This window comes from Centropristis striata, chromosome 2, assembly GCF_030273125.1.
Source record: "Centropristis striata isolate RG_2023a ecotype Rhode Island chromosome 2, C.striata_1.0, whole genome shotgun sequence".
Classification (NCBI taxonomy): Eukaryota; Metazoa; Chordata; class Actinopteri; order Perciformes; family Serranidae; genus Centropristis; species Centropristis striata.
In genome coordinates this window covers 8,448,499-8,465,904 of record NC_081518.1, presented here as the reverse complement: position 1 = coordinate 8,465,904, position 17,406 = coordinate 8,448,499, and the positions used below count along the sequence as shown (strand labels likewise).

At 37.3% G+C, this 17,406-nt stretch overlaps 1 protein-coding gene across 2 annotated transcripts in view; it reads right to left on the bottom strand.

Annotated features, from left to right (window-relative positions):
- The window catches only part of LOC131984035 (glypican-6-like), a 189,260-nt gene that overhangs the window by 67,604 nt on the left and 104,250 nt on the right, over positions 1 to 17,406 (bottom strand). For both annotated transcript variants that reach the window (XM_059348900.1, XM_059348908.1), the window contains exon 4: positions 4,678 to 4,843. In XM_059348900.1, the coding sequence (XP_059204883.1) occupies positions 4,678 to 4,843 (166 nt within the window). The remainder of the gene's footprint in view (positions 1 to 4,677; positions 4,844 to 17,406) is intronic.

The following is a 17,406-nucleotide window of genomic DNA, read 5'->3' as shown; positions in this document are numbered from 1 at the left end:
TATGGATAGGGGATTTAAAAAATAAATCAAATTTTATTGAGTATTATTGAGAAAAATAAGTTTAAAACTTTAAGTATTAGTGTACATCATACTAAAGGATAAGTAAAAGATAAATTATAGGGTGATGTATATTCTAGAAGTGATACAAAAGTGTCTCTAAATACAAGATAAAATAAGACTTCACTGATCCCACACCAGGGAAATTCACTTGTTACAGCAACTCAATAGTCAAGAAAGAGTGACCAACATGCAAATGAAAAAGTAAAAACAAATAAACAAACATATAAATTCTACACTTATACAGATATGACTAATTGCACAGGTAATCACACCTGTGAGTGTATCAAATACAATACAGGTTATCACTAGGTGAAGATTTTTTAGTTTGTTTTGGAAAGAAAAACAGCAAATGGTAGCAGGCTTTGATGTCAATATTACATGATTTCAATGCCTTACGTGCACTTACTTGATGATACATTCATGCACAGATAAACTGTAATAAAATTAGGCAGGTTCACTATGTGCGTCTGTTATTGGGGACATGTATTGCATTTAGTGGCAGCATGAAAATAAAACAGCTACAACTACTCAACTGTTGCAATAGAGTTCTCTGTTTTCACAATTCCAGCAGAGGCACCATGTGTCTTCTTCTGTATTGCATCAGATGAAATACATATTTTTTGTGGTGAAATGACAGATAAGTCCTGATCTTCATTTTTCAAACAAAATAGAAAATCAGCTTTGTGATGTGACTTTCATGTGTTGCTGTGAATCTGTTTTGTGTGTCTGAGAGCGAGAGCGAGAGAGAGAGAGAGAGAGAGAGAGAGAGAGAGAGAGAGAGAGAGAGAGAGAGAGAGAGAGAGAGAGAGAGAGAGGTGGGCTCCATTTGTTGTTCAGCACTTGCCAGAAATCGTTCTCTACAGACATGTCAGCAGCAGTAGTTGATGTCTCGTGTGTTTTGTGTTTTGGGAATGAGGGAACATGCAAAAAAGCTTTCTATAAATGTTTTACAGGAGCAGAAAAACAAAAGTTAGTTCATACAGTGCAGTTGTTTTGCTCTATTGCTGTGATTATTGAAAACTAGTTTCAAAGATTTATTTTTTTGTTCCGACAGTAAAACTTATATAACTATATATAGCCCATGTCTATAAAGCTTATAGACTCTTAACGTGTTGTAATCTGCTTATAGGACTGTATTATTATAGCTAGTTGTATAGGCACTCATTCATTTCATAATGTAAATAAAGCATTTTATAAAGACTTAAAGGTCACTCATAAGTATCATAATACTTCATAATTTCCAGTCCCTCATTGACATTGTTTTTTCAAGCCCATGTTTATAATGCATTATAAATATACTTGCAAATAGTTATAGAGTAAGGATAAGCACTATTATCACAATACAATGCTTTCTGGCAGATAAGTAGTAAGTCATTATAAAGTTAGAATTGTTGCTATATAGCATGATAGTACTTATATCAATAATTATACAGTGCTATAAGCCTATAATAATGCATTATAAGTATGCTTACACACAGCCATTTAGCTATGGGTTAGATGATTGTTTATACTCTGTATTTTTATTATTATAGTATTTGTTTTTAAAGAGTTATTTAAAATGTGTTTTCATGGGTTTATGAAAATGTAATGCCATTAATTAATGTCTGGTTAGGCTAAAATATATTTTCTTATATCCTTATAAAGCCGTTTCATTATGGCTTTACAAATGCTAATATAAAGAAAAAATATTCTAAAGCCCACTGTTAAACTGTATTGAGCTGGGAATGAGTCAAGGACACACACACACACACACACGTGCACACACACACACACGTGCACACACACACACACACACACACACACACACACACTTACCTCATTTGACACAGTATGTCGCTGCCAATCATTATTTAGCAATTATACTCAAAGAGAGAAAAGTGTCTAGAAGCCAGCTTGTTATATTTATTCTCTTTCAGAAGAAAATGCTTGGCAGTGCTCATTTTCTGTTTTCCTGGCTATAATCACAGCTGATATTTCTATACACTGTAAATCACAGGCATACGAGGTGCTGTACATGCCACATGTAGAGTTTCAAAAACAGGCTGCCATTTTCACTCATCATTGAAAAAACGTACAGAACTTGAACGCAGTCCTCGTGTATCAACTGTACCACCATTTCTCTGCAATGACATTTCAAAAATGCCTATAAATGTTCAAGCATGTCTGTAGATCAGTATATACTGTACATCATAATTTAATGCAGCTTTGGCGTTATAAAACTGGCCTCTTTTTATGAGATTGTTGCATTTTGAGTTTTCAGTAGCAATTTCTCCATTTGACAGATGATTGTGTTTCTTTTTTCAGACTCAGTGGGAGATTTCTTTTCATTGGAATTAGAATTCGTCAAAAAATTCGCTGAATGCTTAACTTATAACATAAATTCCATATATAATGAACACAGATGACCATGAATTTAAAATGAATTAAAGTAAAATTCAACGCTGATATGAGGAAACCTACATTCTGGGTGCTGTAAATCCTCAAATGATGTAATTTTTCATGTTAATGAGTTACACACGTAAAAAGCTCGGCTGACCAAAAACATGACCACGATAAATTAACTTGCTCCTCTAGTCTGTTATGCACAAACCCTTTAGAGTTATTCTATTTTAACCTTGTCCGAGTTTCCTGGATGACGTTAAATGCTGCACTACAACATACTGGGAATAGAGAGAAAGGCTTCTCCTGATTTTACTGATTTTACAATATGTCCTGATGCCATAAAATATGATGTTGGATTGTTTAATTACCTGGTGATGTTTTGTTTTTATCGATTGACTTCTAACAGTACATTTACAATGTTAAGTATAATACTAATCTGTCGGCCATGTGTTTTATCTTCATAAATCTCTCTCCAAAAAAATGTAAATGTTGCAATCGTCTTTTTAATTTTGATTTGTTCCGCTAAGTTATAATGAGGAGAGCTCAACTTTGACAATAAAACATTATCTGTTTTAATAAAATGTTATTTGCTACATAAATATCCCTGATTCTGCTGGATTTAGAAAGATTATAGACAATTTTCAGACCTCATCTTTCTCCTGCTCTAGAAGTTTAAATTAAAACCTTCACTCTTCTTCTTTCTCGTGCCTTTACAAATTAATGAAATCAATAGTGACATTTAGCATGAACAAAGTCCACAGGTAGAGTAAATATCATTAAGGGCTCTTAAAAATTGAAGGCTGTGCCTCTTTCCTTCTCTAATCAGTGATGATTTGAAGGGATGGCAGAGACAGACTGTGCGGGCTCAATCCATAAATTTCTATAATGCAAAGATGTGCTCCAGTGGCGAGAAGTGACCTGTGATACATTTAGAAGTTGTCTCTGAAAGGCAAATCAATATTTCTTGCAAGCTGCATGGTAAGCAAATCGAAGTTCTTTAGCAACAGATAATGAATACAAAATGTCAGTAGACATCAAAAAATTAGTCTTTCATGGTGAAAATAAACATCCCTTGGGTCCTAGATTTCTAATTATAACTCCCTTAACAACAATGTCTTTCCAAACCCCCCAAAAAACAATGTCTGCACAAAAAATGGTTCAAAATTAAAAATGCACTTTTTCTGCACCCCAAGGGTGTTTTTGTCTAACCAGATTCATCATTCTGTTGCAACAACAGCTTTTCCCATTACTGTCAAGCAGAGCGTCCCTTTGCGGCAATAGATTTGCCTCTTCACAACCGAACAAGACACTAACTTTTTAACACATGTCATAAAGCTGCGAGACATCTCATTCAGTGCATAGGGGCCTGTGTTGATCTGAGACTTCAGACATGCCATCGGAGAGAACAAGCGGTACGTCATCTGATGGTTTCTCAAATGACAGGCCTGTCACAGAACAGCCAAAAGCTTAGAAGTGCAGTTCACTTGACACACAGTCTTCAGGGATGTCTTTTTGAAAAAAACGACGCCCCATTTATATATAAAAAAAAATCTGTTAGTGTGGGTGGGAGGATGGGATTGGGGTACATAACAAATAAAGCGCTGGCCTACAAAAGATCCAGAGGGAACACTCTATGTGCCTCCTTGGTATCCATTTAACAGGAGGGCTTACAGCATCCAGCTACTTACAGCCGAACCGAAGTGCTATATTACTCACCGAGCTCAGCTGGAAACACTATAGAAAATGTGTTTGCCTAGGATCTGCTCTCCTTTATCAATCCCAAACAGCAGGGACCAGAGCTTTAAGCACTATGCCAGGGTTCCAGCAACAGCAAACAACATTTCAGACAGAAAAAAGAAGAAATGGTTGCACAAATAAGATTTCAGTTTTGTCTCTGTAAATCCTTTAAAGCTGAATCTAACACAGCACATCCTACTGAATTCCCACAGAGACTATTCAAAGAGACTGCCTTTGAAAAGTAACATGCAGACTTAGAAGTACAAGTGTGCAGACAGACAGACAGACAGACAGACAGACAGACAGACAGACAGACAGACAGACAGACAGAGAGACAGACAGACAGACAGACAGACAGACAGACAGAGAGACAGAGAGACAGACAGACAGACAGACAGACAGACAGACAGACAGACGCAAACCTCAAAAATATTACAAAGAGAATGAGAAACAGGTGCAAGCGCACTCGATTTTGAATCAGAATCTTTTATTTCTTACCGATGAAGAGGTTCCATTCAGCGTCTAGGTCTGCCTGGTTTGCTAGACAGCCCCTCATAACGTTGTGACAGTAGTTGTGACAGGGTTTCAGCCCAGGCATGCCGCGACAGTATGAGCAGTACAGCATCTTGGTCAGGGCTTTGACACATGCTGGAACTACATTCACCTGTGAAGCAAACAGACATTCAGTTTTGTCAAGTCTTTCTATGATCATTACTGTCTCCCATTCTAACCCTCCATACCAGAGATGTATTTTGTCATTTCTTTAGCACTGTGTGTCAACTTTTTTGTAGACATAAATCAATAATAAACATTCTGTTTTTTGTTAGGCACCTATTCAAATGTTTAAATTTAGGGTGTATAATGGTTTAAAAAAAGATAATGAAAAACACATGATGGCCACTCCCATGCTCAAGTATGTTCCATAAGTGGTTACAGCTAATTCTGGGTTGATACCATTTGTTTTACAGGTTTTGGGCCAGAAATTTAACAATTTTATTTCCACTTGAGAATTGAGAAAACATGTCAAAAATCCTTCTCCAAAATACCACAATAAAACAGCAAGACCTTGAGGAAAACCATAATAAAAATTCCATAAGATTTCTATTTTCAGTGTTTACATTGCACTTTGTTACATTGTTCAGTAAACTGCAGAGAAACTCCCTTATTGTCAATAGACATCCCTGAATGCTCCAGGTCTCTAGTTTGTCTGAAGGTCACAACAGTTCATTTTATATAGTGCGTTTAAAAAAAGTTCTCACTACAATGACACAACAAAAGTCTCAGCTTTCCAGTGATACCCAATGTATGCCATTCGAACACTGTTCAGGGGCCCCAGTAAAAAGAAATATTCAAACACAATAGGGGAAAATAACACTTATACTGTAGAGAAAAACTGCATGGTTTCTGCCCCAAACTGCATGAGGTTATCATAAAGTGGCCATGTCCGTCCAAAGAAGTCATTTTTACTCAGATATTTTGAGGTCAGAGGTCAAGGGACATCTGTGAAAATTGCCACGCCATTTTTTTCTTTGAAAAACAAAAAAATGAAATAGAAGAATTTAGCCTACATTTGAAGCATTATTTAGCCCATAACATGAAAGGAATTCCTAACTATATCTTCCAGATTCATATGATACCAGTATCTTCACAGTAAAAGCAATAATAGCCTGTAAAGCCTGTAAGACAGAAGGGCGGCTGCAGACGCTGGCGTCTGAGCAGAGTTAAAAAAGTTTAAACCTCAGTAATAGACATGATGTATGATTTCTAAAATGAACATGAAAGTTGGGATTAAAAAAAATATACACATAATATTTTTTGACATTTCTGTATTTCTATAAAACGCCACAGAAATGAAGCATCAACACTGAGGAACGCATATCCCGACTGAAAGTTCAGGGGGGGAAACGTCAGACACATCTCAACTTTTGACAAACATCCCCACACTACATCACATCTCCTGAAGCTTGAAATGTGAAAACCCACCAGATAAAACTATATGACAAGACGATGTTTACAACTCTGTCCATCTCGATTCCTTGTGAAGGCTGTGCCTTTTGTTGTTGGGCCATGTCATTGTACCAGCTTGAGTGAAAGCGACAGGATTCTCACATCTGCTTCCCTTCAGAGGTGGGGATGCAGAACGAAGAGTACATCTGATAATTGGCCTGTCAGCCTCTGTATTCATGCTTGACTTTAGATTTTGTCCAGCACACACCCTGGAGACTGATGGTGTTGGTGTGTGTGTGTGTGTGTGTGTGTGTGTGTGTGTGTAGAAAAGGATGTCAGATTGGCCAGTTGTCATAAAAAGACCATACAACTGGATACCATCTTGTTTACTTTGAAGGTTTATCTGTGAGGTACCAATCTAGCCATCACCAAAAGTGATTTTAAGAGACACTTAAAAACACAAATTTAGTCAAATTCTAGAGTAATTCCATGTCCACTCATCAGACCAAAACAGTGATTCATTTCTAAATGTCAAGTCAAATATTTTATTTTTTCTCTGGTTACTTTAAAAATGTGTTCCAATACATTTACCAGTTACCTCAGGGATGGGCAACTTAAATGCTGGAGGGGGCCGCAATTTTTCATCAACACTACATAGGACCAGGCACTTTGAATATGTTTACAGTGCAGTAACTTAACATATTTCATGCTCAAATGCATGTTTAACAGTATAAATAGGAATACAAAAGGTTTGAAGCAAATAAAAAATAACCACTTACTGTGATTTATTTTGTTTTCAGTGCAAGAACAGCAGACCAATATTAATTGCAAGAAGTAATTTTGTGCATTTTTACACAGCAATTTTAAGATTTCATGCTCAAATGCATGAGGTTGTACTGAGGGCCACTTCAAGTATGCCCCCGGGCCTCCAGTTGCCCATCCTTGAGTTACCTTAACAATGTAGTCAGTTACCTAATCCAAGTATCACAATATTAAAGTAACTTAAACTGATTATTTTCTGTTACATTTGTACCTAATTTATTAACTCATTGAATATCAACTATTGAGCTGCGAAGTGCACTCAGAGAGCACAAACCTCCACGAGGCGTGCCCTATCTAAGGTTCTGTCTTAAAGGGACGTTTACATGAATTCTACAAGACAGGAGTTCATTTTTCACATTATTCTCACACTACATGCTGCAGCACAGATGCCCTATCGTTAATAAAAGTTCAAATAAATGACTGTATCTGCCCTGTGATTTAGTTCCGCTACAAAATGATATGGGCTCTTCCTTGGCTCATGCTCCACCCTTTCAGAGTTGCATGACAATCGAGCCAGTAGTTTTTTCATAATCCTGCTGGCAGACAGCCTGGAAACCAGTCAAATCTGCCAGGCTCATGTTTTATTTGCTCTGGCAGATCAGTCAAGTCGAACAGATTTTCACTCGGCCTGGTCCTGAACAGGTTAATCACAAATGTTTATCTCTTGTAAATTTATGACCCGGCTGCCGTGTTTTTCCTGCATGAAAACAGACCTACCACCTCCCCAACTTTCCTGTCTCACTCAGTAATATGTCACATGCTTGGTTGCGGGTCTTTTCAGAGGCATTTAGCGCTGTGCCCATTGATGACGCACCTTGGTAATCAAAAATAAACTGAGAGGTTTCAGACAAATTTAGGAATTAGTGATGTCAAATAAAGAAACAAAAAAATGGATAAAACCTTCAAGTGACAATAATAATTATTATTAGTGCTATTGTGATTATTATTGACGCTAATGAGTAGTAGCTGTTGTAAAAAATGATGCATCTTTTTTCCTAAACAGATAATTACTATTTTTTGTATTCTAATTAGGTAATCTCCTTCCACGTGTAAAGTGTTAATCTTCTGTTTTATAGCCTTAAATTTCAAGTTTTCCTTAAACAATTTAACAGTCTGGACAGCCTCAAACACACATTACCCTCAATTCAGACAAGGAAACACTGTTAACCAAGAAAACAGAGGGATCTCTTCACCAGCATGCAATTCAGATGAGTTTGTATTCTGAGAAGAAATTTATTCATTGCTCCTTTTTTGTTTTACCGTATGTTTGTCAAAATTATAATTGCTAATTTGACTTTTGTTAGTTTTAATAGCGTTGAAAGAAAGACCAAAGAAACCTGCAGAGACAGGCAACACAAAGCCCGGTGATATAAATGCAGCTGAAGATAAAAGTGAGACGGAGCTGAAAACAGAAAACATCAGTGCACCTTTGTAGCTCCATGGCAACATCTGATGCTGTACTGTGACACTACATCCACTTTCAGACTTGTCAACAGTCTGTAGTGTCTTTGATTGTACTGGTACAATGGCCAAAACACCTGTGTGTGCTCATGTGTGTGAGGGAGAAAAAGAGAAGAGAAAATGGGCTGGAGGAAGATAAAGAGACACTGAGAGCAAGAGGAAGACAGATATGTACATTATTAGTGTACTTGCTTCCACTACAGCAACAACAAGAAACCCATGGACCCTCTTTGACATTTGCAATCTGCCGCTGACATCACGCAATGTCTTGTAAGAAGGCCATTAAACTAGGCTGCTAGTTGCCAATTCCATTGCTGCATGTCATCTGCTGGTATGTGTTGGACTAAATTGTTTATATCACTCTGGGAGCGTAGTTAACATATGGGAATTTCTTACAAACAAGGTTCATTTCACAGCTGACATGCATAGAAACCACTAATGTGTCATTATGTTAGAAACATATTCTGATGTTGCTAATGGAGCTTTAGCTGGTTTTAAGATATTACTTTAGGATTAAATACAACCAAATTCACCATTAATGTGTGTGTGTGTGTGTGTGTGTGTGTGTGTGTGTGTGTGTGTGTGTGTGTGTGTGTGTATGTGTGTGTGTGTGTGTGTGTGTGTGTGTGTGTGTGTGTGTGTGTGTGTATGTGTGTGTGTGTGTGTGTGTGTGCGTACCAACTGTATTACTGTTCATTGTGGAAAATAGTAAAGTTTATCTATTTATGGCCAACAAACAGTTAATTCAGTTTGCTAGTCAGTAAATGAAAACCAGCTTGTGGGAAAAATGTAAATCATTTATACCACTTTACTTTAAGTCCCTTTATAAGCATGTGTAAGCATGAGGGCTATGATGGATATTATCCTCCATCTTTTTTTAAATGGGTACAAGTATCTGAACTGTGTTTTGGCGTATTGATGTAAGAAGCAGATTGTGAAATAAAAGGCAAATTCTAAAAACAGAAATTATTATCTGACTTTAAATTCCCAACTGTTCTTCAACAAATCATGCATGACAGATGCTTCCATCAGCGAAGATAACATAATCAAAGCTTTAAATAGCAATATTTAATCAAAATCACTTTATTCTACTTGACTCATTTAAAGTTTGGCAACAAGAAGCTGTTCTAACCAGATCCTGTAAAGACATTGAATTCTGTGCTGCTCCGTGCAGCTGGGAAGTTGAGATTAACAGTCACACCACAAAACTTCAGTGAAACTGTGACTTAACTGTAGGCTGGTTACACAGAGCAGAGAGGAGAGGACAAGAGGACAAGAGGTTGAGAGTAGAAGTTGTATACATATGAATAGTTCAGTATTTACAGCATATGGAGCTTATATTTTTTCCAATATTAGTATTGCTTGTGGGCACTTGCATTTTTTTTTTTTTTTGAAAGCTACATTTTTTTTCTTTTTCATGATTAAGGACATTATAACAGTGTTATACTGCACAAAAGACAGTTTTGAGTTCTCCTCACTACTAGCCATACTTGTGTTTTTTCCATACAGTTGCAGGAACATATTTATATATTGCAAGTAAAATGTGACAGGAGTGAATAACCCCACTGACAAATTATAACAATAAAAATTATTATCTGATTTTTAAATTTCCAATTGTCCTTGAACAAATCATGCATGATAGATGCTCCCATCAGGGAAGATAACCAAATCAAAGCTTTAATCAGTGATATTCAATCAAGATCACTTTCTTCTACATGACCCATTTAAAGTTTGCCAAGAATAATCTGTCTGCACTTACCAGACCTTGTAAAAACATTGAATGCTGTAAGCTGTTTACACAGAGCACAGAGGAGAGGACAAGAGGTTGAGATTAGAAGTTGTATAAATATAAATAGATCAATGTTTGCTGCATATGGAGGCTACATTAATTTCCAAATATTAGTAGCACTTGTGGGCACAACGCTTTTGAAAGCTAAATTACTTTTTTTTTCATGAATTAGGGCATTGTAACAGTTTTATACGGCACAAAATACAGTTCTGAGTTCTCCCTACTTCTAGCAATGATTGTGTTAGTTCTATAGAGTTGCAGGAAAATACTTAAATATTGCAAATAAAATGTGTAAACTGTGACAGGAGGGAATAGCACCCTGACACTGCTCAGGGTTCGGAGAGTTAAGGGGAGGCTGGACTAGATGTTGGGTTGCTGTTCTTATGTCACACTGTGCTTCAGTAAATGCCCATATAAGGGCCACACATCCTCATTCACATTTAAAGGTCACAAGGACATTTACTTATTATAACTTAATTATTACAACTGTCACTCATTATCTGTTTACCCCTCAGCCTAAACTTTTAAACAGATATAAACATTTATATTGGCCTACAATGACATTGGCATTGCATTGTGTTATAAATAATATATTAAATGTTTATGTATTGTTTACTAATGCTGAATAGAGGTACTTAAAGTAAAGTGTTGCCACTTTATTTATTTATCAATGATTTATATATTTATTACAGTGGGATAGGTTTCTAATATCCATCTGCATGGACCCTTCACAGTCATTAGATTTTATGCACAACATTAACTCGCATTTAATTTTTACATTTTGTGATTTCCAGGCTGTGCTGGAGGGAGTGCAAAAGAAAAAAGAAAAAGAAAAGGAAGAGCAAACAGAGAAAGAACCGGCTGTGTGGAGAGCCAAAGACGCTGCCAAAGACGCGGAGAAACAAACACCAAGAAAACAGAGAGACAGATACAGATGAAGCAGACGGCGAGAAAAACCGGACAAGACACAAGCAGACAAACAGAGGGAACGGGCAGGTGTTACCGCCACATTTGGACAGAGAAACACAACCGAGTACATGCCAATCACAATGTTTGCTTTGGAGAGAGCTGTCTCTTCTTTCCCAAAGAGTTTTTCACTTGCAAATTCACACTTAATGATTTCTATAATGATGCATTATCTTAAAGTACGTGTCAGGTTTTGTTAGCAGATTATAAAAGGAGCAGATACCAAATTAAAGTCAGTTTTTTATTCATAAATTGACAGATTTACAAAGCTTGTATTAGTACTATCCGTAGCCCACATGCAGCTGTTACCTTTAGATCTCAGTCTGGTGATTCTGTGCCTGCACTTCACTTTCTGTGTTGACAAAATCAGTCAAATCTGACTGCTATATGCAATTCACCAGTCTCCTGTAACTGAGACAGGGACGAGACAGTTTTTAGATTGCACTTCCACCTCCACCTGCATCTCCAGCAATCTTTACACCCCCCCTGTCCATGACTCAAACCCCACAGATTAAATATAACATTTTCCTATCAAGCTATTTGAATCATTTTATTTCACAGGCTAATTTGCATATAAATATATTTGTTGTAGTGACAGAAGAAAGAGAGAGGCAGAGCTCATCCCTTTTGTTTTCTCTGTCGGCTCAGCCCCACCCGGTCACTGTACCTGGGCAAGGACATTAAATCCAGTTTAAACCACTATCATAAAACACAAACTAGCCGACAGGATGACTTTGGAATATATTCCCTTAATAAATTCACTGTTCCTCTGCTATGGTATAAATGATGGCAGCATTTCAGAGGAGCATAATGAATATATAGTATACTATATCATCTACTCAACATCAGAAAACCATTGCAAATGTCATTTTGTACAATTTAACACCATCACTTTTTCTTCAAACTTTTACAATAAAGTACAGTATTAATTCATGAGGAAATTAAATAATTAAAGAAAAAGTTCTGGGATTAATCTGTCAATTCAATTAAACTTGGCCCAGTTTCTAGACGGCCTATTTAAGAGACATGGAGAAAACACGGGGAGAATTTTCTTAACTGTAGCCCCGCTCCAACTGCACTCTTTACATTCAGTGTGGCGTTTTTAGTGGCAACCAAAGAAATATATTTCATACAGCGAATAGGAAAAAAGCGTTTTAAGCTGCCCTTGAGCTTTGTGAGCCTTTAGAAAATTTGCATTAAAATGGTTCCTCCTAACACAATTATCTTACAGCGATTTTTACATCACTGCAGTTAGCGCACCCAGCAGTCGCTGTATGCCCTGGATGAAGGGTAATCTGATAATCTTGTTAGCACTTATTTACAGTTGAGTGGATGGAATATTTCACAGCAGGCTGAGTGTTGGACTGGGGCGCAAGATGCCTCAGATCCAGAGTGAGATTAAAACACTAATCTACTCATCTGATGTTTAAGTGCTGTGATAACGCCGCATGGAGAGCATGTGTTTGTGTGTGAGTCGATGTGTGAGATTGGCAGCGGTGGAGGATTCAAATTCTCTACTTAGGTAAAAGTACTAATACTGCAATAGAAAAATACTCTTTTTCAAAAATAAAGTAAAAGTCCTGAAACATGTTTATGTAAAAATACCCGATAAAACTATCAAAGTGCTCATGAAGCATAACAAATACTTTTACATATTAATTAATTTGTATATTATCCTCAACCGCTTATATGAACTCAGGTCGCAGGACTGGAGCCGATCCAAGCTATCACAGGGCTGACACTAGAGATAGACCGATATATCGGCCAGCCAATATATATCGGCAGATATTTGCGTTTTTTACTTGTATCGGCATCAGCCGATACGTGCGTGCGTTTGCCAGTCAATTAGCCCATTTTACTGAACCAACACCAGATAAGGCTCAGTGCATCATCTGCCATTTGCTGGTGAGCTGCTGCTGATACCGGAAAAAAAGAGAAAACACGATATGTGGACTCATCAGTGGCGCCACCACCTCGAGGCCTTTAACAACATACAATGTTTGCTATCCAACTGTTAATATGTTTTGTTAATAAATGTTCCTTTTTTGTTTAAATTGAGACTTGTGTAACATTTGTTGTCATTGTGTCATTTTTATCATGTAAATGGAGGGAGAAAAGTCAATATCGGCTTCAAGAATCGGCCCCAAATCTGCATCGGCCTTAAAAAACCCTTGTCGGTCGACCACTAGCTGACACATAGACACAGTCAACCATTCACACTCTCATACACACCTACGGGCAATTTTAGAGTCCCCAATTAAACCTGAGCTGCATGTTTTTGGACTGTGGGAGGAAGCCGGAGGACCAGGAGAGAACCCACGCTGACCTGAAGAGAACATGCAAACTCCACACAGAAGAACCCCAGTTAAATAAATATAAATATAAATATATATATTTATAATATTGGATTGTCATGTATTAACCCTTTGGAGCCTTTGGCTATTTTGACCATTATTGACTTTTCATTCTGCCTGTATCTATAAAATGTTCACAATGCCATGTTGGTATCATTTAGTTTGGCACAATCCCACCTATATGACCTGATAATGATTTGTTCACACTGACTTATATTTTGAACGCAAAACACACAAAAAAACTGAACATAAAATTGGATTTAGAAAATACAATACTGCTCAATGAATAATTTTAAATGTTGCAAATGTGAACAAAGGTTTCAAATATAACACATAAGAGGTAAAATGAGGATAACATCTAGTCATATATTTGTATACTAAATATATTTTACCTTATCTCCTACTTGGCCTATCATAATAAAAAAATGTACAGCAAGTAGCTTTTTACTGTTGTGGTTGGTTGAGATGAAGCTAATTTGTAGTTTATTTTATACTTAAAGCATCATATCTTATCAGCCTTTCATGCATTTGCTGTATAACAACCTTTACCAAAGTTCAGTTACCGATCGAATGCACTTAATTATATTTAGTGTTTCGTAAAGAAACGCTCTGCTTCCAAATCTAAGTCGGGTGAGAAATAAACAGCAGCCTACTCATTAGCCTGCTGCTCCAAAAGAGCAGCTTGACGATGCAGTCAGCGTTTCAGCCAGACTCCTGATGTGAGCATTAACTTTATTGAGGATTGGAAATGTGAGATTATAAACGCAATGAGCCCGAGCAAAAATAAAGCAAGCCACTTCTCATTTGATCCACTAAAAGGCCGCAGTCGGAAGCCATTACACTCACCTGAATTCAGTTTCAGCAATGAGACGAGTTCAAGATAACTAAATCATTATAATAAAGGACAAGGCTCACTATCATAATGAGAGATAACTCTAAAAGACAATCTTGGAAGACATCACCTTGTATATCCGACAGGGTGTTGTCATGCACATATGGCGTGAACTCCCTTTAGGAGTAACAGAGTGGGAAGAGCACAGACGATGGAAATTGCTTTGTGCCACAAAGTAATGAAGTTGTGAGAAATGACAATGACTTTGCAAGCTACCAAGGCCAATCAAGGGGAACACTAGTGGGACAGCAAGACCGTCGCCAAAAAATTGTCTCAATAGTTCTGTCATAATTATTGTGACAGGCTGCGTTACTTCACACTGATTGGACATGGATGTAAGACTGCATTGGTGCCCCAGTGTCCCCACTCAATTCCACAGCCATTAGTGTCAATGGCAATATGAGTGATCTGTCACTGTGCAAATCAGACGACCATCTGCTACCAAGAGAAACATGTGCCTGGTCGCACCCAACGTCTGTGTAAAAACTTCACTTACTTCTTCTTACGCAAAGGATTACATTAAAGGGTGCTGCAATAAAAATCTGAAATTAATTCCTTAGGTTATTCATAACATCAGCTGGAATATGTTCACAGAAGGTAACAGTAAAACCTTCACACAGTAGCCTACTGCTGCACTGATGTGAGCTAATGCTTTTTAATCATAAAAAAGAAGAGACTGTGAAAGAAATAAGGCCAGTGCATAGATAGGTTTACTTTCATCATATAATGTAGTGGATATGATTTATGGTTCGCCTGCATTTGCTTTATGTGCTGGTTTTTGTTTAAAAAAATCTCATAAAGCTCAACTATCAGTATGCTATCGCTTACGGAAAAATGAACAGCATGGACTCTTATGTTTTCTTTTGTTAGACTATAGTTTTCTGAGAATAAAAGCGTGTTTTCTTTCCATTACATTTGACAGCTGCATTTAGTACTAAGAAAAGGGTTATATTCTCACATCCAATGAGCTCATAAAAATGAGATGCCCCGTTAGATTAAACTTAATTCAGCGGTTAGAGCAGATTCTTCTCACAGGTTAATATGTCAATTTGATTCTCTCCAGCTTCAACACAAGGTGCAGTTAAAACAGACTAAGAATACAAATCTAAAGGAACACCTTCTATGCAACAATATGTCACAGATTTTTAATGAAGAACTACTTCATAGAAGGCTGAGACTAGGGAGAAACCTAAATAGATGTATATATAGATATATGTATGTATGTATGTATGTATAGATGGTTAATAGATGTATAGATGTATATATATATATATGTATATATGCATATATGTATAGATGTATAGATGTATAGGTGTATAGATGTATAGGTGTATAGATGGATAGATGGATAGATGGATAGATAGATAGATAAATAGATAGATGAAGTACTTTGAATACTTTTATTAGATGGTTACTCTCTTACTTAACTTCCCCATATCACGCTGACTTTGTGAATGGCCTAATGGAAACATTAAATATGATAAATACTACGTAATAAAAACTATTAAAGGCATACTATGCCTATGACTAGGACTTTCTGCTTGGTGTTTGTAAACACAACATTCAAACTAGGCCCCTCCCCCCTGCCCAGTGAATGTGAAAGCACTTGACTTAGCTTTTATCCCTGCTTTATTTACATTTTTTTCTGTGCTAGTTACACCATTTTCATAGCTTAATTTCCAAAGGGTGATGCCCAGAAGCATCCCAAACACACACAAAAAATACAGGAGGAGGGCAGATGTAGATACCACCACACACTTCAAAAGTGAGGATTGAGAGGGATAACTTATGTATTGGGCTATAACTTGATTTTTAGGAATGTCCTGCATAGTAAACGCTAATACTGCTGTGGCACATTGAGTCTTTGTAGTTGTTTAAAGAGGAAACAAAAGAGGTTTAAGGGAACATGGGAACAATCTTTGTGATGAATGAACTCTAATGCTAAAACTGTCCTCTCCAGAAAGTATTGCTTCCCTTCATCCATGAAGGTAATCTGACCTCAACCAAGTACTAATTGCCTAAACATAGCCACAGAATCTGGTTTGTAGTAGAATTGTAAATTGTTGATTGAGCAGTAGCATATACTTCAGTTATAATTTATATTAAAAACTGATACAATATGTGGTGTTTTTTTCATATATTTGGACATATATTTGAATACATAACACAACATCACAAAAAAATATTTGCTGCTGTAAAAGACAAACATGCCATTTTGCAAATACATTTAGAGACTGCGAGGTTAAACCAATGTGTAAGCTTGAGATGAGTAATAACCCGTTGGAAGTCGGGAAGTTGATAATAAAACACGGTCTATAGCACATTCACTAATCACGTCTCCTTTCTGTGCTTCTCTGTTGAACTTTAGAGTCTTCCCTCATCTCACAATGTTAAATATAAGATGGAGCCGAAGACAGTTCCAGAGAGGCTGCATTAAAATCACTTCCTGTCAAATCAATGAATGTCTGCAACTGACAGAATAATCCACATGTGAGCAGCTGTGCCTCCATGACACAACGCAGCGGGCCCGGCGACCCACACTAGTCAGCTCTTTGGTGAGGCATGGGATCGCCCGTTGATCCACCCTGACGTGTGCCATGTTACGTGGCATGTCTGGAGCAGCAGTTGGGACTGTTTCTTTTAATTTACCAAGACAAGTGCAAACATGTAAAAAGCCAAGCCCGTGCTGCTCGATGACGAGGCACAGTGTACCATGAGCCACTGAGCATCTCTGCTGGGAACAAGACCTGCATACACTATATTTTTATCCATCTGTCATGGCGCCTCCTGGATTAAAGCAAAGCACTCACCCCGTGTCCATCTGACTCTGGAGGTCTGCAGCCAGGCTGAATGTCAGGGGCAAACGGGTCTCATGTGGCTGCCAAGAAACCTCTGAACAAATGTCACAACATCGGTGCTGACAACCTTCTCTAAGTGCTTGTTAAATAAAGATGTGGTGCCATCCACTTTAAGTCAAGGTGCAAAAAGTGGTCAAA